This window comes from Sinocyclocheilus anshuiensis, unplaced genomic scaffold (assembly GCF_001515605.1).
Source record: "Sinocyclocheilus anshuiensis isolate Anshui unplaced genomic scaffold, SAMN03320099.WGS_v1.1 scaffold2739, whole genome shotgun sequence".
In the NCBI taxonomy this organism is placed as follows: domain Eukaryota; kingdom Metazoa; phylum Chordata; class Actinopteri; order Cypriniformes; family Cyprinidae; genus Sinocyclocheilus; species Sinocyclocheilus anshuiensis.
This window is the reverse complement of record NW_015542334.1, coordinates 263,392-283,632: the sequence shown is the minus strand read 5'-3', so window position 1 is coordinate 283,632 and position 20,241 is coordinate 263,392. Positions and strand designations below refer to the sequence as shown.

General features: G+C 37.4%; 1 protein-coding gene across 1 annotated transcript in view; it reads left to right on the top strand.

Annotated features, from left to right (window-relative positions):
• Window positions 1-20,241, top strand: part of LOC107691076 (plexin-A1) — a 131,852-nt gene that overhangs the window by 13,964 nt on the left and 97,647 nt on the right. The window contains 1 exon segment of the mRNA XM_074187014.1: window positions 10,009-11,370. Coding sequence (XP_074043115.1) covers window positions 10,195-11,370 — 1,176 coding nt within the window. The 5' untranslated portion in view covers window positions 10,009-10,194.

The window sequence follows — 20,241 nt, the reverse complement described above, 5'->3', positions numbered from 1 at the left end:
GCATTTATTTGATTGTCGTCTCGGTAAGATCTGATGTGTCTGATATGGACAAATACAGTGTGTTTTGGAGACTAGTTAAGACGTTTATTGAACTGAAGTTGAGCTCTTGTCAGCAGTGTTGCCAACTCATTTTCAGGGGAAGTTGCTAAAGGAAGGTCAGTTTGTTGCTAAAAGTTGCTAAGTGACGTTGTGATGTTACCTCAGCAAAAAATATTTTATATATGTTAATTTAGATTTGTTTGTAAAATAATATAAAGTAATATAATATTAAAATATAAATAACTGTATTTTTAAATACAACATTGAATGATTGAACACTTACACATTTTTGAACAATTAGGGCCTAAGCAGTGTATTAGTAGTTAGTTAGTATGCTACACTCTAAGAAAATATCTGTAAAAATAGGGCACAATCTACTATGTTAATATGAAGGAATTATGTTTTTCTTAGTGTACTAACTGATCAACAATCGCAGGTACGAGCTACTAACAAGGTGTATCATAAATTAACAATTATTCAATTATTATTATTCAATTGATTCATTGCTAATAGCAGCTAACTTAATTCATGTGATGTGTGTACTGCGAGGCATCTTTGGTTTCCTCATTTTGTGTCATTTGGATGGAAAATGTGTGCCTTTTTATCATTTGAGTCACTTATCAAAAGTTGCTAAAAGTTGCCAAATAAATTTAAAAAATAGCTACATTTGTTGCTAGGTGCTTTTGGAAGAAAAAGTTGCTAGGGTAGCGTGAAAAGTTGCTAAATTTAGCAACAAAATTGCTAAGTTGGCAACACTGCTTCTCAGTAGTGGTTATTAGAATATACTGCACAGAGTATATGTTATACTGACTAAATCAGCAGTCAAGTCAAGCAGAAAAAATGAAAAAATCTTATCTGTTGGTAATGCGATCTTGTGAAACAGATCTTGGCTTAAATCAAGGCTGGTTCATGGTTATTTTTATTTATTTATTTAGTTATTAATCACTCTAGAAATGTAAGCACATTGCATCATGTTAAAAGTTTCAGTAAGATTTGAAAGAAGTCTCTTCTGCTCACCGAGGCTGCATTTATTTGATCAAAATTACAGTAAAAACAGTAATATTGTGAAATATTATTACAGTTTAAAATAACTGCTTTCTATGTGAATATCTGTTAAAATGTAATTTATTTCTGTGATCAAAGCTGAATTTTCAGCATCATTACTGATCCTTCAGAAATCATTTTAATATGCTGATTTACTTCTAAGAACCATTTCTGATTATTATCAATGTTGAAAGCAGTTGTGCTGCTCGATATTTTTGTGGAAACCGTGATACATTTTATATTTCAGGATTCTTTGATGAACTGAAAGTTCAAAAGAGAGGCATTTACTTGAAATAGAAATCTTTTGTAGCATTATAAACGTCTTTACTGGCACTTTTGATTGTTGATTTAATACATCCTTGCTCAAAAGTATTAATTTCTTTCAAGTTTAATAATGACACCTTATGTCATTTGTTTTTGTACTAGAAAATACTGCTTTTATCAAATTATAAATTATATTTTTGGATAGTTGTATATAATGGAAAAAAAATATTGTTGCCTGAAATTGCTTTAGTGTAGTTAGTGACCTTTTGTTAGTATATGTATAGCTAACTTTTTTTTTGTTCGTTTGACTGTCGTTTAAATTGCATGGCCCGTGGTTTGAAAAAATGCAGTCCTCACGATTATATCTCTCATATCTTGAGTATATCCCCCAGCCCTGTGTGTTTGCACATGTTACCTGTATCTTATGTAAATATTGAGATTTGAGAGGTTAAAACCACACACTGATGACATGCATGCAAATAAAAACCGCTCAAACTCTCAAGGTGAAAGTGTGTGTGTTTTAGCGGTGAAGAAGTCGAGCTGGTCTGTCCGGTTGAGTCGCTGTTTAGAGGTTTCTCCGCCGGTTGGTTTATGACAGATGCTACTTTTGTCTCTCAGAGCTGCGGGTTGAAGTTTGTTTGAAACCTCATGGATCTGCGGGATACAGACACTCGTTCTCATGCTCTTGCTGCTACGCCGCTATTGTAAACGGCACTGTTAGCGTCGTTTGCTATGTAAACTGTCGATAGTGCTCAGGATCGCTAATCTAGGCTTGAAAATGTGTCATCCTACACATTTGTGTTCCAGTCATGAATAAAATTGCATTATCCAAAAATGCAGAAATGTTCCAGAAATTTACTTTTTGCATCGTCTTAAAGGGATAGTTCACCCAAAAATGTCATTTTTGTCATTTAGTCACACTCATGTTGTTTCAAACCTGTATGAGTTTCTTGTTGAACAAAAAAGAAGATATTTTGAAGAATGTTGGTAACCAAACTGGTCCCCATTGACTTCCATTGTATTTCTCTCCATACTATGGAAGTCAATGGCTACCAGCACTTATATGGTTACAAACATTCTTCAAAATATTTTCTTCTGTGTTCAACAGAAGAAAGAAACTCATACAGGTTTGAAACAACTTGAGGGTGAGTGAATGATGATGATTTTCATTTTTGGGTGAACTATCCCTTTAATACTACAGTACATTTTCATACGCTTTTTGAGCGTGTTCTTCAAGAGAGCTGTGAATTCAGGTGTGTTCTTAATAACAGCAATTTAATATCTTGTAAACTTCTCAATCTTCATTTTCTATAATTAAAGTCGTAAGCGTGTAATTGTGTGACGACATCACCTTTCCCTGAAGTTGCAATCAGCACCTGTTTTCTACAGAACACACACTCACCGTCTCTCTCTCTCTCTTTCTGTGGGCAGTGGCACAAATCTGCAATTCAATTTGCAACCGTTTAATTTGTGTTTAAGATGCAAATGTAGCCTTTCTGATAATGAGAAGAATACTAAACAGAGAGGAGGGAGTCCAGAGTGCTCACAAACTCATTCATTAGCTCAGTGTCAACACGCACACACACACACACACACACTCATGCAGGAAAATGAGACGCAGAACAAAATAGAATTATATGTGTGTAAAGATCACAAAACGAGAGTTGAGAAAACCAATGGATGGAAATTTTCACTGTTCGACTGTTTAAAGACCACTAATGCTGAGAGACATACAGAAACACAACCGAAAGAGAGACAGAAAACAAAATAGGAAATAAATAAATGTGTGTGTATTGCATTTTATGTAAATAAAATATTTTAAATACAATGTAAATGCAATTTTAAAAATATAAAAAGTTATGAACAATTTAACTTGTCTTTTCAATTTCAGTGTGTACTTAAAAACATACACAGTAAGTCATTTATTCACATTAAACTTGAAATCACAATTTTTTATGACTTATTTTTAAGGCTTTGTAAGCTAATATAGCAGTAAAGTATAAACTAGAGCACTGTGTTATTCTTTTTTTATATAGTTATATAGTATTAATAGTATAGTTAAAATTGAATATATACTGACATTTATTTTCTATGAGATTTTATATTATTAAAAATATATTAAATACAATATATATAAAATATATAAAACGTTATTAATTTTAAGTTTTGGCTTTTAAATTTAAGTGAATGCTTAAAACGCATACAGTAAATCATTTAATCGCATTAAACTAGGAATCACACAGTTATTTATGACTTCCTTTAAGGCTTTGTAAGCTAATATTGCAGCAAAGTGTAAACTAGAGCACTATGCATTGTTCTTTTTTATAGTTATATAGTTTTTATAGTATATAGGCTTGTTTTATAGTAGATTAGGCATTGCACATGCAGACTCCAGAGGTGTTCACCTGTTCATCATGCATCTGATTTCATTTGGCGAGCACATGTAATGCACTACTGCACCGGAAAAAGACAATCCATCCGTTTCTGAAATTCACTTAATTTTCTTATTTGCATAACACCATGTGACTGGAATTTAAAGAGCACCCAAATCACTCATTGCAAGACATAGCAATGGATATGATGTAATAATGAGCGAATGCAGCATTGAGCCTGTTTTACTAGTTTGTCATTCATTCCCTCTGTGTGTCATGCATATGCATGATGCATCATGTAGTGTAGTCAGATGTGTGTCTCCTCTCAGATCACACGTCGGTCTCATTCTGCTGTTGTGGAAGGTGATTAAACTGTTTGATTTAAAGGACGTGCACAGTTGTATCTGGTGTTTTATCTCTCGCAGACACTCACAGCTATACATGCTGTACTGTTTCTTACGCTTCACTGACCGCGTGTTGCAGCCAAGTAGGAAACCAGAAAGACGGCAGGACAGACAGACAGATCACATGTTGCTGCTTGACTCGTTTTACTTCGGTTCCTCTCGTTTCCTCTGGAATGTTAACAGGCTGAACCCTCACAAGTCATCGGTGCAGGGGATTCTGGGTAATGGTCTCGTAATCCCAATAGCTAGGTGATGTAATGGAAGGGTTTTGGTCATCCTGGTCTGTTTTGAAGTAAATCGAGACAAAACATTCTGGTTTTCTCTTTCATGGTCTTTCATCTCTAAATGCTTTCGATTCACACTCTTAGACGAATCAATCTGCTGTGAAGGACTGGCATGAAGTCAAAATATTAAATAAAGGCTGAAGGATGTTCAACAAACACGCTTTCATAGCATCATGTCTGTTGAGCAAAACAGTCAGAGGTTGAAGGTCATTGTGCAACAGTCCAGGTCTGGAAGTAAAAATCTTGTTCATTTTCTCCAAAGGGGAATTGATGCTTAATAACTTAACAGGTCTTAAAATAGACCTGCAAAAGAATGATTATGCAAACTAAATCTCTACCAATCAGATAAATACGACATGCAAATCTTGCCAAAAAATACTTAAGCCCTTTCCACTACCATGAAGCACTACAAATGACATAATAAAAGTCCTATGCTCTCAAACTACTTCAATTTTTGTATATCTATATATGCATATCTTGCAACACATGGAAATATATTGTATAAATATGTGACCCTGGACCACAAAACCACTCATAAGGGTCATTTTTTTTAAAATTGAGATTGAATAAATAAGCTTATCATTGATGTATGGTTTGTTAGGATCGGACAATATTTGGCCGAGATGCAACTATTTGAAAATTTGGAATCTGAGGGTGCAAAAAAATCTAAATATTGATCAAATCGCCTTTAAAGTTGTCCAAATGAAGTTCTTAGCAATGCATATTACTAATCAAAAATTAAGTTTTGATATATTTATTGTAGGAAATTTACAAAATATCTTCATGGAACATGATCTTTACTTAATATCCTAATGATTTTTGGCATAAAAGAAAAATCTATAATTTTGACCCATACATTGTATTGTTGGCTATTGCTACAAATATACCCCAGCGACTTAAGACTGCTTTTGTGGTCCACGGTCACATATATGAAAATAAAACCATTATAACTGATAAAATATGTAAAAATGTGTTAATTTTTTTCTGTAAATTTAAATTCGATTGTCATCCGCAGTGCATCATGGGATTGTAGATCTTTAACAAACTCTTTAACAAATACTTTTTTTAAATCCTTGCGTACATTACATTTTTACATTTGCATTTTGACGTGCAATCACAATATGTTGCGATTATTGTTGCTACAGTGTTTTCTTTGGTTGCTAGGGTGTTCTGAGTGGTTGCTGGGTGGTTTCTGATTTATTCAAAGATTGTTAGATCAGATAATGGGATCATATAATGGTTTTATGGATGAATATGAATAGTGATTTTTATTATAAATGTGTGGTAGATGTCATGAGTGCAGTGAACTGGACAGGTTTCAGGAAGCTTAGAGCTGCATGCAGGGGCAGGGCTGGAGATGAGGGTGTGTGATGGGGGATTTTACTCCTCTATGGTGGGTAAAGAGGGTTAAACGATGGGGGGAGTGTAAACAACATCTGTTTAGCCCCTGTCTTCAGTTTCTGATAAAATACTGGTAACTACCAGTAATACTACAGTAAAACAGTGTCACATGCTTTTAGGTTCTAAAACTTCTTGCATTGTTTGAAGAAGTTCATGTTTTAATTTATTGTTTTACAGTAGTAACTGTGGTATTTTGGGGTATTATTGTGTAAATGTTATGCATACAGATAATAAATGTTGGATGTGCATGGATATATTCACACCCATCCAAACACAGAACACTGTTTCTTCAGTGACGTATCTGTGTAGTGCTGGATAAACACGTGTGGTCAGTTTTGCATGCGGTTCGTTTGTCTGCGGCTTATTTACTGTTTAATTATTGAGATAATGAGCTGTGAAATGACCGTGCCATCGCTGACTGGCCACTTCCTGTGCACTCGTGTTTTCCTTCCTGTCCTGTTTAAAATTTCAGTAAAAAAATCAGTATTCAAGCTGTTGAAAGTGAAGAATCACCCAAATATTAGGCCTATATACTAGAAATATATTACATAGTGTAAAGCAGCGATAAACATTTTAAACCATATTAAATCAGAAAGTGCCTTCCAGTTCAAATAAACTTGTCTTTAAATAAACCTTGTGTAAAAGTGTCTTTTGGCATTAAAAAATTAGTCAATATTGCTGTAGCTAAACATTTGATGAAGAAACAGTTTTTGCTCAGAAATTGATAGTAAATTTCACAAACAATTACAAACAAACAGCAAAGAATGCATTGAATTAAATGTGAAATTTTGATGTAGAAAAACTGAAATAGTATTTTCCTGTGAAACATACTCGAAAAAACATTTTTACAGTGTGGAAAGTCTTGTCGAGCACATTGCATTGTGGGATTGAGTATCTGTAATGCAGTTGTTTTCAAATATAGCACATAATTTGGGTAGGCATATTGTGCACAGAATGCTTATTGTACTTCCTTTTTAAAAAAGTATGCCATAGTTTGCCATTGTAAATATACAGTTTCTCTGTGTTTTTTTCCCAACTGAGGCTACTGGTTTATATGAGTATATTGCTTTTGTGTGTGTTTTATACACGTCTGTTTCGGAGTGTATTCTGTGTGTATTCGCGCTCCATCTGAGAGGCGGGTGCTGTAATTGATATGCCACAAGTAATAAATCAGCCGGCCGCCTGCCACCACTCGCCATTATCTGAGGAGACGGGTTTAGAGGTCTATCCGCAGTGTGTGGACGTGAATTTATGCTGTTTTCTAAAGCAGAGGGGCTGTGAGACGACTCGCAGAGTAACGTGTCCTCGGGCAGCTGTGGGAAAAATGGAGAATGAATTGACTTCCATATTAACTGTGTCTCATGTTCCTAATGCTGAAATGTACCCCAGCGCTTGTTTCATTGGTGTGTGGCGGTTTCTAAGGATGAATCTCACAAAACCTGTCAGGAACGTTTCTTGCCCGAAGCATTTTTTGCTTAAAGATAATGAAGAAGGACCATTACAAGTTTTTGCATTGCATTGCATTTCCTTGATGATGCAGCGGTTGTTTTAAATAATTGAATAAAACATTTAAAAAGTGTTTCTGCGTATAAGTTATTGGATGCTTATACATAAATAAAGCTTGTGGTAGATGTGTCAGTAAATAAAGGTTCTATGACTGTAATGTGTTTGCACAGTAGTCTGTCTGTGGTTTTAGGATGTGTGTGAGTGGCTCATTTGACACGAGTAGAATCTGATGCCAGTGATTATATTGAGCTAGACTGAGATCCGTGACATAAATAAATACATCTGTGATAACTGCAGCTTGCATGGGCATATATATATATATATATATTCAGCGGCTGTTTCACTCATTTGGTGTTTGTGGATTCATTGATTGGTGTCATTTAAGTAGTTACTGATCGTCTGAAGTGCAGGTACTCATGGGAAATTGGCAAATCTAAAAGTGGAAGATGAGAACACAAGATGAAAAGAAAGCCTTCAGGGATGTTAGACAAGAATTTCTTTTATCTCTTGATGAGATTGATAATTCTGCTCAGTTGTCAGTACTTTCTGAGGCGTTTAGGGAGACATTCTTTCATTTGTATTTTCACATTCATTCGTTTCAATACTCATGCTCGCTCATATCTCTAAACTCGCTACAAATACTTGTGTGTTGACTGTTTTAACTGTTTCATTGCCATGTAGCTGTTGGAGGACACACAGATGCACTTTGGTTTGTTATTTATGGTCGACTCTGTCATGGAACGATCCGCTCAAATGAAGAGAAATGAGGTTTGGGAATCTCGTACAGGTTTCTGCCTTAATCATTCAGTATTTCGCGCACATGCACACAAACATTACACATAGTAACGCAACAGGCACAAAATATAGCCTAACTTATGATTTGCCTTACTGTGGTGGTACCATAGTAAATTGATGGTAATTGCATGGTACTGAATGGTTACAAAATTAATGTACTTTGTAGTATTTCAGAGAAAACCACGGTACTACCATGTCATGGGTTACACTGGGAATGTTTGTAAGGGTTACCAAACTTACATATATGGAAAAATAACAGAACAATTCAAAATTTCTATATAAAATATGATAGCAGTTCATCTCTGAAATGGAATCGTTTTAGTCGGTTGGTCCTCTGCTGATAGACAGAGGAATAGTACTTTCCCTTTTCCAGTCCATTTTCACGCATGTTTCTGGAGCTCTGTGGAATGACGCCACTTCCCATCATCCCGTCCTTGGGGAATGATGGACAGATAAGAAGGCCCTCAATCACCCGAACAGGAAAAAAGCAACAGAGATAAGAAATGGGCAAAGAAAAGGAGAGAGAAAGGAAAACATTCTTCCTATTTTCCCTCAGCTCTATCTCCCCTCTTTATTTCCTTTATCTTTCACAGTTTTCGCTTGCCTCTGGCTCTCTCCTGTTGCTGAGATTTTCCTGTTTTTGTAGTTCTGACTCCATGAAATCCCCAGTGGAAATGGTGAAGGTGAACTCAGATTTGTTTGTTTGGATTTATTTTCCATCATCAGCAGAATCACAGTCTGTTTTCCTAACAATTAAGTAGGTAGTAATTTTTATCAGGTGCTTTTATCCAAAACAACTACAGGTATAGTTCCTCTGGAGCAACCTGGGGTTAGGCTTCAAGCATAGACTGTATAAAAACATGGGCGTAGTGTCCGTGACGTCACCTGTAGGTTTCTGAAGAGCATTTTTAAAGCCCAAAGTGGGTGGAGCCGGCTATCACCATCTTGGCAGCGCGTCACTCACACGGAAGGTTGGAGCTTGGTTTCAAGGCAGCCCTTTTGAGTTACCAGTCCAGATTTTTATTTACTGTAATATCAGTTCTGGGTTTGTTGATCTGTTGACTTTAAATGGCAATGTCTAAACCAGGGTTCATCAAATCTTAATACATTTTTGAGTAACCCTGAAGATCTTGATTAGCTTGTACAGTTATCTTTGATTAGGTCAGTGGCTGTCCAGAGGCAGATTTGAGGAACCCTGGTCTAAACTTATGGCCCAGTTACTATTAATAATTGGTGTATAGGCCTAGCATATTTTTAGCACAGTTTACTGGTTTGTCACCACTTTGGATCATTTAGCCTAACCATGGTGTACAGCTATAAATGAATCTTCGTAATGCATTGTTGTGGAACTCTTCCTGGCTTTATAGTGCAATCTGTGTTCTCAGAGCTGTAAATTTGAAAATGACAGGATGTATAAATCACTTCAAGATGACTTGAAACGGCACAATATCATTTTCTTTCCCTTGTAATGTTCAGAACAACTTCAAGCATTTCAGACCTCAAAGACTTACTTTAGACTTGCTTGTTTTCAGGGCACTTTTAAAGGTGCACTGTTATGTACTTGCATACTTCATCTACACAATGCTGCTGTCAGATGCTTTGTGATGATGGATGTCTTATGCCCATATTGAAGCAGGACCAACTCTACAGCTGCGGTGTTGCTTAGTGAAGAGTTTGTACACAGTGCGTCTCCAATCCATCTTCACCCTCAGAGCTATCAGTCTTAGTAATTAAAAGTTGACATGGTTCACCTCATTTGACCACACGATTCTAAACGATTTGTGGCAAAATGAAAGATATCGTCTTGACTCTCTTTCCTCACTATTTGACTTTGATAAATGATGCATAATGAATTGGATATGTTCCATTTGCACTCATAATGTGTTTTTTGCCCTGCAGGAGCCCAGGACGAGGAATTGAGGTGGATGTTGAAGTGGATGACCGTTGTGTGAGAAGGCAAAGGACAGTTCAATCAATACAGCCTGTGCTGAGTCCCTTTCTTGTTTGCTGAGTTTGTTTAAAAGTCCCCGATTGAAGACGAAGCGTGGACCACCATATTCTTCACTTGTGAGGACCAGGGCAGAAATGTGGCCTCAGCAGGGGCCACAATGCTTTATTAGCCCAAGGACTGTGGTGCTTTTTGGGCTGCTGACTATCTGCATATTCCCTCACCTTTCTGAAGGATCTCCAGAGCCATTTAGGTCCTTCTTGCCTCCTGACTGGGGTCTAACGCATTTAGCCATCCATAACAAAACAGGGGATGTGTACGTTGGTGCGGTAAACTGGATCTACAAGCTTTCTAGCAACTTGACCAAGTTGAGGAGTCATATGACGGGTCCTGTAGTGGACAACGAGAAATGCTATCCACCTCCAGGTGTACAGTTATGCCCCCATGACCTTGCCCCAAATAGTAATGTGAACAAGCTGCTGCTAATAGACTATGCCCAAAACCGACTCATTGCTTGTGGTAGCACCTCGCAAGGCATCTGTCAGTTTCTACGCCTGGATGATCTTTTCAAGCTTGGCGAGCCACAGCACCGTAAGGAACACTACCTCTCCAGCGTCGTCGAGTCCGGAACCATGTCCGGAGTCATCATCTCTGAGGGTCATATCAGCAAGCTTTTCATTGGAACTCCCATCGATGGAAAATCAGAGTACTTCCCAACTCTTTCGAGCCGTAAGTTGATGGTCAATGAGGAAGATGCTGACATGTTCAGCTTTGTCCACCAGGACGAGTTTGTCTCCTCCCAACTGAAGATCCCCTCGGATACGCTGTCCAAATTCCCGACGTTTGACATCTACTACATATACAGCTTTAGCAGTGAACAGTTTGTCTACTACTTGACCTTGCAGTTGGATACCCAACTTACTTCTCCTGATGCCAGTGGGGAACAGTTCTTCACCTCTAAGATCGTGCGACTCTGTATCGATGATCCCAGGTTCTACTCCTACGTGGAGTTTCCAATCGGATGCACCAAAGATGGCGTAGAGTACCGACTGATCCAGGACGCCTACTTGGCCAAACCCGGAAGGCAACTTGCAAACTCTTTGGGCATATCCGAGCAAGAGGACATATTGTTTACGGTCTTCTCCCAAGGCCAGAAGAACCGGGCCAAACCCCCAAAAGAGTCAGCACTCTGCCTGTTCACGCTAACGAGAATAAAGGAGAAGATAAAGGAAAGGATTCAGTCGTGCTATAGAGGAGAGGGCAGGCTGTCTTTGCCCTGGCTACTCAACAAGGAGCTACCATGCATCAACTCGGTAAGTCCACCCTCTCATGGCAGGCCATTAAGACGCACTGCATGGCTACGACGATTGATTTGTTGGGTTGGATGAATGGGTGTGCTTCAGTAATGTCCCCTGCCAGAGTTCAACTTCCATTATCTTGGTGCAAAGGGTGATTGTGATTAGATATAAGTGGCGAAGTTGTAGATCAGACTAGGGTTGTGAGGGTGGGACAGCTGGGAATGTTAAGGAGTGGCCTAGTAAAGTCCTCTAGATGACTAGAGTCTACTCATTGGGTTGGGGACTGCAAATTTGAGGACGGCCCTGGTTAAGAATACTGCACAACCATTGTCAAGAACCTGAAGACCTAGACTGTTACCTTTTGTCTAACTGTGTCTAATAGTCTAACGTCATTTAAATTGTTGTAGAATATAAATATCACTTGCACTCTTCCTGTCACCCACCTCCTGTTTCCTTTTGCGTCCATTCACCCTCGTTGTCTTTCTCCCAAGTGCTTCCATTATTCAGTCAGACAGGAACATCATTAGGGGAGTTGAGTAAATTTCATGAGTTGCTCTCTCGCTCATGCTATCTAATTTGTTTAGCGAGGCTAGATCCCATCTTCTCTGCCATCAGAGTCCGCTGGGACCAGGGCTTGCTTTTCGTCCTCTCGTTCGCTCGCTCTTAATCTCTCTCTCCTCATTCGTCTCTGTTCGTCTCACTCGCTCTGTCTTTCTTGGGGCTTTCAGTGGCAAAGAATGGCTTTCATTTAACCAAGCACTCAGAGATTAAGATCCCCATTTTTATTTTTCGGACTCATTCCAAATTGGTTTGATCTTTGCTATAAGTAGAGCTCTAAGCGGGTGGAATAATAGAGAATGAAATAAATTTTTGTGAAGCAAAACATATAGATATAGAGTGGCTGAATGTGTGATGTCTAAATACTCCAATATTAGAAATCGTCAAAGCTTTTCACTCTTTTTTTGTTTCATAAAGTTCAAATATATAACAATGGGCTCTTCACACTGTGCTTACCACTGGCTTAGTGTCTTTTTCAAAACTTGCTTATGGCCATTTTTAATCCTGGTTATCCCTGGCCTTTACACAACTTGACCCCAAATTTCAGTCCTAAAATTTCTACAGTGAGAAACAATTAAGGAAGAGCCTAGATGGTTGACTAGTCATCCAACTAACTAGTCAATTAGTGATTCGGTGGCAATTACAGTGCTGCATTTAAATGGAGGTTTATTTCACAATTGTAGCAGGAACAATTCTTAAATTGTTGCATATAAACAACTCAACAAAACTTCTGTGTTGAAGCACATCCAGGATGCATATAGGGACGTGTTATGCTAGTTATTTGGAGCCTTTCTCATGACACTAAAAATTTCAATTTCAATTTCAAAAAGCCCTTTAAGATTTTTTTCAGAGGTTATGCTAGTTTTGAATAACTGTTAGAGAAGGTTTCTTATTTTTGCAGTCTATTTTTGGCACAGTCCGTGGTGTAAAATGTAAATCATGTTTAAAAATATTGTTTCCAAACAAATGTTTTTTCATTTTCTATAATCTTTATCAGATTCAAATTTGCTTAAAATTGTTAAAACCACAACACAACACAAAACATTTTGACACATTGTTTGGCTTAGTTCACTCAAATAGTTCACTCAAAAATCTAAATTCTCTCATTTACTGACATGAAGATGGATGTGAAATGAGTTTGCAGTGACATAATGGTGAGTAAATGATTACACTTTCTGGGTTTCGAACTATTCCTTTTGATTATCCTTGTTAAATTTGGTGGTGGTTGTTGTTGTTGGCGTGCTGCTTGACGTCAGTGATTAAGTACACCGCTAATTAACCTCTTTAATGCTGCATGTCTGACAGAAGCGCCGCACCTGAACGTGTTCTTACTCACAGGGACAGAAATGAGCCGTTTAAATCTCATCAAAACAGAATGCTGAAAATCTGGTGCTGCTCAAATGATTCACGCTGATCAGATCAGGCAGCATGCTTAATATAACTCGTTTAACGCAAGAAATCTAAACATAGTTTGTACAGTCACATGTCTCTCTGTCCCGCTCTCCCTGTGGAATGTGGTGTGTTTGGTTTCGCCTCTGCCCTGGGCAGACACATAATCAGCAGTCTGAAAACATCTCACATACACACTCACGCACGTCTATTGTTGTGAGGTTATATGTGTGTGATGGTATGTCCCTCTGCGACCTGTTTAGTCCTGCATTAGTTTTCACTTCACTAGTAAAGTGTGAATGTGTGTCTGTGTGTGAGAGAGAATGTAATTACTTTAGCACACACACTTTTGAGTGAATGCAATGCTCATCTTGTCTGTGTGACCCATGAGGATTGAGAGAATACTGCATCACATCAGCCATCAATCGAGTGTGAAATGGCAGTGGGACCAGAGCTCTGATCCAAAATTCATCATAGGTGCTCATGACTTAAAAAAAAAAACATACACTACTGTTCAAAAGTTTGGTGTTTGTAAGATATATATATATATATATAAAAAACAACACTTTTATTGATCAAGGATGCTTTAAATTGATCAAAAGTGACCATAAAGACATTTATAATGTTACAAAAGTTTACTGTTTCAAATAAAAGCTGTTCTTTTGAACTTTCTATTGTTCTTCAAATTCTAGAAAAATAATAGAAAGATGAATCCTGAAAAATAAAATGTATCAGTTTCCACAAAAATATTGGGCAGCACAACTGTTTTCAACATTGATAATAATCAGAAATGTTTCTTGAGCAGCAAATCAGCATATTAGAATGATTTCTGAAGATCATGTGACACTGAAGACTGGAGTAATGATGCTGAAAATACAGCTTTGATCACAGAAATAAATTACAGCTTAACAGATATTCACATAGAAAACAGCTGTTTTAAATTGTAAAAATATTTCACAATATTAGTTTTTACTGTTATTTTTGGATCAAATAAATCCATCCTTAGTGAGCAGAAGAGACTTCTTTTAAAAACATTAAAAATGACTTGAATAGTATTATATATCTTTACAAATAAGGCAATTCTATAATGCTATAATTCTATAAATTCTATCGAATACAAATTTCAGCTTTTTTTCTGTACAGCCGTTCAAAGGGATTGCCTTTATGCTCATAGTTAAAAGTCTGATATTTAAATAAGCTCAGCTCATGATTGCATAAAGACGTTGAATTAAATTACTTTTGATGTTTTCAAAGTGATAAATCCTCCAGCTGAGCTTTCAGTGTGTGCTCGCGCGAGAGCATCTGACTGCTTGACATCAGGTTTTTAGCTCAGAGGAGAAAAAGCGAGTTTGCTAAGTGAATTGATGCCCGTCTGACTCCTTCCTCTTTCTTTATTCTCTTTCCTTTCTTCCTGCTGTGAGCTAGAGACTCTTCTGGATGGATTAAGACAGAAAGAAAAACAGAGTAAAGGGGAGGTGAAGAGAGAAAGAAAGGTTATTGATGTATGCCTGGGCGGCCTTAGAGGACGTGTGCACACACACACACGGACACAAACACACACACACACAAACACACACACAAACAGACACACACAAACAGACACACACACACACACACACACACACACACACACACACACACACACACACACAAATTGTCCAAATTCCCGACGTTTGACATCTACTACATATACAGCTTTAGCAGTGAACAGTTTGTCTACTACTTGACCTTGCAGTTGGATACCCAACTTACTTCTCCTGATGCCAGTGGGGAACAGTTCTTCACCTCTAAGATCGTGCGACTCTGTATCGATGATCCCAGGTTCTACTCCTACGTGGAGTTTCCAATCGGATGCACCAAAGATGGCGTAGAGTACCGACTGATCCAGGACGCCTACTTGGCCAAACCCGGAAGGCAACTTGCAAACTCTTTGGGCATATCCGAGCAAGAGGACATATTGTTTACGGTCTTCTCCCAAGGCCAGAAGAACCGGGCCAAACCCCCAAAAGAGTCAGCACTCTGCCTGTTCACGCTAACGAGAATAAAGGAGAAGATAAAGGAAAGGATTCAGTCGTGCTATAGAGGAGAGGGCAGGCTGTCTTTGCCCTGGCTACTCAACAAGGAGCTACCATGCATCAACTCGGTAAGTCCACCCTCTCATGGCAGGCCATTAAGACGCACTGCATGGCTACGACGATTGATTTGTTGGGTTGGATGAATGGGTGTGCTTCAGTAATGTCCCCTGCCAGAGTTCAACTTCCATTATCTTGGTGCAAAGGGTGATTGTGATTAGATATAAGTGGCGAAGTTGTAGATCAGACTAGGGTTGTGAGGGTGGGACAGCTGGGAATGTTAAGGAGTGGCCTAGTAAAGTCCTCTAGATGACTAGAGTCTACTCATTGGGTTGGGGACTGCAAATTTGAGGACGGCCCTGGTTAAGAATACTGCACAACCATTGTCAAGAACCTGAAGACCTAGACTGTTACCTTTTGTCTAACTGTGTCTAATAGTCTAACGTCATTTAAATTGTTGTAGAATATAAATATCACTTGCACTCTTCCTGTCACCCACCTCCTGTTTCCTTTTGCGTCCATTCACCCTCGTTGTCTTTCTCCCAAGTGCTTCCATTATTCAGTCAGACAGGAACATCATTAGGGGAGTTGAGTAAATTTCATGAGTTGCTCTCTCGCTCATGCTATCTAATTTGTTTAGCGAGGCTAGATCCCATCTTCTCTGCCATCAGAGTCCGCTGGGACCAGGGCTTGCTTTTCGTCCTCTCGTTCGCTCGCTCTTAATCTCTCTCTCCTCATTCGTCTCTGTTCGTCTCACTCGCTCTGTCTTTCTTGGGGCTTTCAGTGGCAAAGAATGGCTTTCATTTAACCAAGCACTCAGAGATTAAGATCCCCATTTTTATTTTTCGGACTCATTCCAAATTGGTTTGATCTTTGCTATAAGTAGAGCTCTAAGCGGGTGGAATAATAGAGAATGAAATAAATTTTTGTGAAGCAAAACATATAGATATAGAGTGGCTGAATGTGTGATGTCTAAATACTCCAATATTAGAAATCGTCAAAGCTTTTCACTCTTTTTTTGTTTCATAAAGTTCAAATATATAACAATGGGCTCTTCACACTGTGCTTACCACTGGCTTAGTGTCTTTTTCAAAACTTGCTTATGGCCATTTTTAATCCTGGTTATCCCTGGCCTTTACACAACTTGACCCCAAATTTCAGTCCTAAAATTTCTACAGTGAGAAACAATTAAGGAAGAGCCTAGATGGTTGACTAGTCATCCAACTAACTAGTCAATTAGTGATTCGGTGGCAATTACAGTGCTGCATTTAAATGGAGGTTTATTTCACAATTGTAGCAGGAACAATTCTTAAATTGTTGCATATAAACAACTCAACAAAACTTCTGTGTTGAAGCACATCCAGGATGCATATAGGGACGTGTTATGCTAGTTATTTGGAGCCTTTCTCATGACACTAAAAATTTCAATTTCAATTTCAAAAAGCCCTTTAAGATTTTTTTCAGAGGTTATGCTAGTTTTGAATAACTGTTAGAGAAGGTTTCTTATTTTTGCAGTCTATTTTTGGCACAGTCCGTGGTGTAAAATGTAAATCATGTTTAAAAATATTGTTTCCAAACAAATGTTTTTTCATTTTCTATAATCTTTATCAGATTCAAATTTGCTTAAAATTGTTAAAACCACAACACAACACAAAACATTTTGACACATTGTTTGGCTTAGTTCACTCAAATAGTTCACTCAAAAATCTAAATTCTCTCATTTACTGACATGAAGATGGATGTGAAATGAGTTTGCAGTGACATAATGGTGAGTAAATGATTACACTTTCTGGGTTTCGAACTATTCCTTTTGATTATCCTTGTTAAATTTGGTGGTGGTTGTTGTTGTTGGCGTGCTGCTTGACGTCAGTGATTAAGTACACCGCTAATTAACCTCTTTAATGCTGCATGTCTGACAGAAGCGCCGCACCTGAACGTGTTCTTACTCACAGGGACAGAAATGAGCCGTTTAAATCTCATCAAAACAGAATGCTGAAAATCTGGTGCTGCTCAAATGATTCACGCTGATCAGATCAGGCAGCATGCTTAATATAACTCGTTTAACGCAAGAAATCTAAACATAGTTTGTACAGTCACATGTCTCTCTGTCCCGCTCTCCCTGTGGAATGTGGTGTGTTTGGTTTCGCCTCTGCCCTGGGCAGACACATAATCAGCAGTCTGAAAACATCTCACATACACACTCACGCACGTCTATTGTTGTGAGGTTATATGTGTGTGATGGTATGTCCCTCTGCGACCTGTTTAGTCCTGCATTAGTTTTCACTTCACTAGTAAAGTGTGAATGTGTGTCTGTGTGTGAGAGAGAATGTAATTACTTTAGCACACACACTTTTGAGTGAATGCAATGCTCATCTTGTCTGTGTGACCCATGAGGATTGAGAGAATACTGCATCACATCAGCCATCAATCGAGTGTGAAATGGCAGTGGGACCAGAGCTCTGATCCAAAATTCATCATAGGTGCTCATGACTTAAAAAAAAAAACATACACTACTGTTCAAAAGTTTGGTGTTTGTAAGATATATATATATATATATAAAAAACAACACTTTTATTGATCAAGGATGCTTTAAATTGATCAAAAGTGACCATAAAGACATTTATAATGTTACAAAAGTTTACTGTTTCAAATAAAAGCTGTTCTTTTGAACTTTCTATTGTTCTTCAAATTCTAGAAAAATAATAGAAAGATGAATCCTGAAAAATAAAATGTATCAGTTTCCACAAAAATATTGGGCAGCACAACTGTTTTCAACATTGATAATAATCAGAAATGTTTCTTGAGCAGCAAATCAGCATATTAGAATGATTTCTGAAGATCATGTGACACTGAAGACTGGAGTAATGATGCTGAAAATACAGCTTTGATCACAGAAATAAATTACAGCTTAACAGATATTCACATAGAAAACAGCTGTTTTAAATTGTAAAAATATTTCACAATATTAGTTTTTACTGTTATTTTTGGATCAAATAAATCCATCCTTAGTGAGCAGAAGAGACTTCTTTTAAAAACATTAAAAATGACTTGAATAGTATTATATATCTTTACAAATAAGGCAATTCTATAATGCTATAATTCTATAAATTCTATCGAATACAAATTTCAGCTTTTTTTCTGTACAGCCGTTCAAAGGGATTGCCTTTATGCTCATAGTTAAAAGTCTGATATTTAAATAAGCTCAGCTCATGATTGCATAAAGACGTTGAATTAAATTACTTTTGATGTTTTCAAAGTGATAAATCCTCCAGCTGAGCTTTCAGTGTGTGCTCGCGCGAGAGCATCTGACTGCTTGACATCAGGTTTTTAGCTCAGAGGAGAAAAAGCGAGTTTGCTAAGTGAATTGATGCCCGTCTGACTCCTTCCTCTTTCTTTATTCTCTTTCCTTTCTTCCTGCTGTGAGCTAGAGACTCTTCTGGATGGATTAAGACAGAAAGAAAAACAGAGTAAAGGGGAGGTGAAGAGAGAAAGAAAGGTTATTGATGTATGCCTGGGCGGCCTTAGAGGACGTGTGCACACACACACACGGACACAAACACACACACACACAAACACACACACAAACAGACACACACAAACAGACACACACACACACACACACACACACACACACACACAAACAGACACAGACACAACACACGCACACACACACACACACACACACACACACACACACTCACACACTCAAACACACACGTTTACTTAGCCTTCTGAATGAGCAAATACCACAGACTGTTGTTTATATATAAAGCAAAGACTAACCTAAACTCTAATCCTAAAAGAAAATTTCACAACATTCATTTTTAATAATTTTTACCTTTTAAGATTGTCACTAGTGGGAGGTTTTGTCAGATTTAACACACTTCAGGAGTTTTCTTTTCCAAGGTACAGCTGTGAAGTGTGGCAAGTTGACCAAAAAATATTTTGCCCTTTAAACATAAAAAAAAAAAAAACTTAAGTAATGTTTGTTCAAACGTCTTTCAAAATATGTGGTGAATAATGAGTGGAATTTTGTGAATGGACGGCATTCACGTTCTGTTCTTTCATTGGAGTTCTGTGAGCACAGATTCCATCAGCGAGGATCTTCCTGTACACTGGCAATAGAAAAGAACAGGATTCTGGAAGCAAACAATCCATTGAGAATCTCTGTGTATATTGATAATGATTTAGAATGAGCTGTCAGGTGAAGTAATAAATGCTTCTGTAGAAACCAAAAAAAAAAAAGGGATATGATCAGTAAGTCGTGGCAAATTATGAAGATTCAACTTGATGACTTTTTAAGTCAGTTTAATAAAATTAAAATTAAAATTACTTATCCAAGTTGATAATACTTAATTAAGAAATTAAGTTGAAATATATGAAAATGTTCTACAGTGTAATTTTTAAAGTAGCCATGTAAAATCATCCTAAATGATTCAGTTCCTTGATTTGTTTTATGTGACGAGAAAGTCATTCATTCCAAACACAATACTTTACTAATATTATATTTTCCAAAATACTTTAAAATGCATGCATAAACATGGTGAATACAGTGAAATGGTCAAAATGAATGGAAATAAAAGTCTACACATGTACACTTCCATTCAAATGTTTCGGGTCAGTACTTTTTTTTTTTTTTTTAAGAAATTATTCCGCAGAGACACATTAAATTGATCAACACAACAATTGACAATTTGACAATAAAAACATTTAAAATGTTACCAATAATTTATCTAAGTAAATGCTGTTCTTTTGAAATTTCTGTTCATCTGTGAATCCTGAAAAATAAATTGTATCACGGTTTCCACAAAAAATATTGTGCAGCACAACTGTTTTCAACATTGATGATAATCAGAAATGTTTCTTG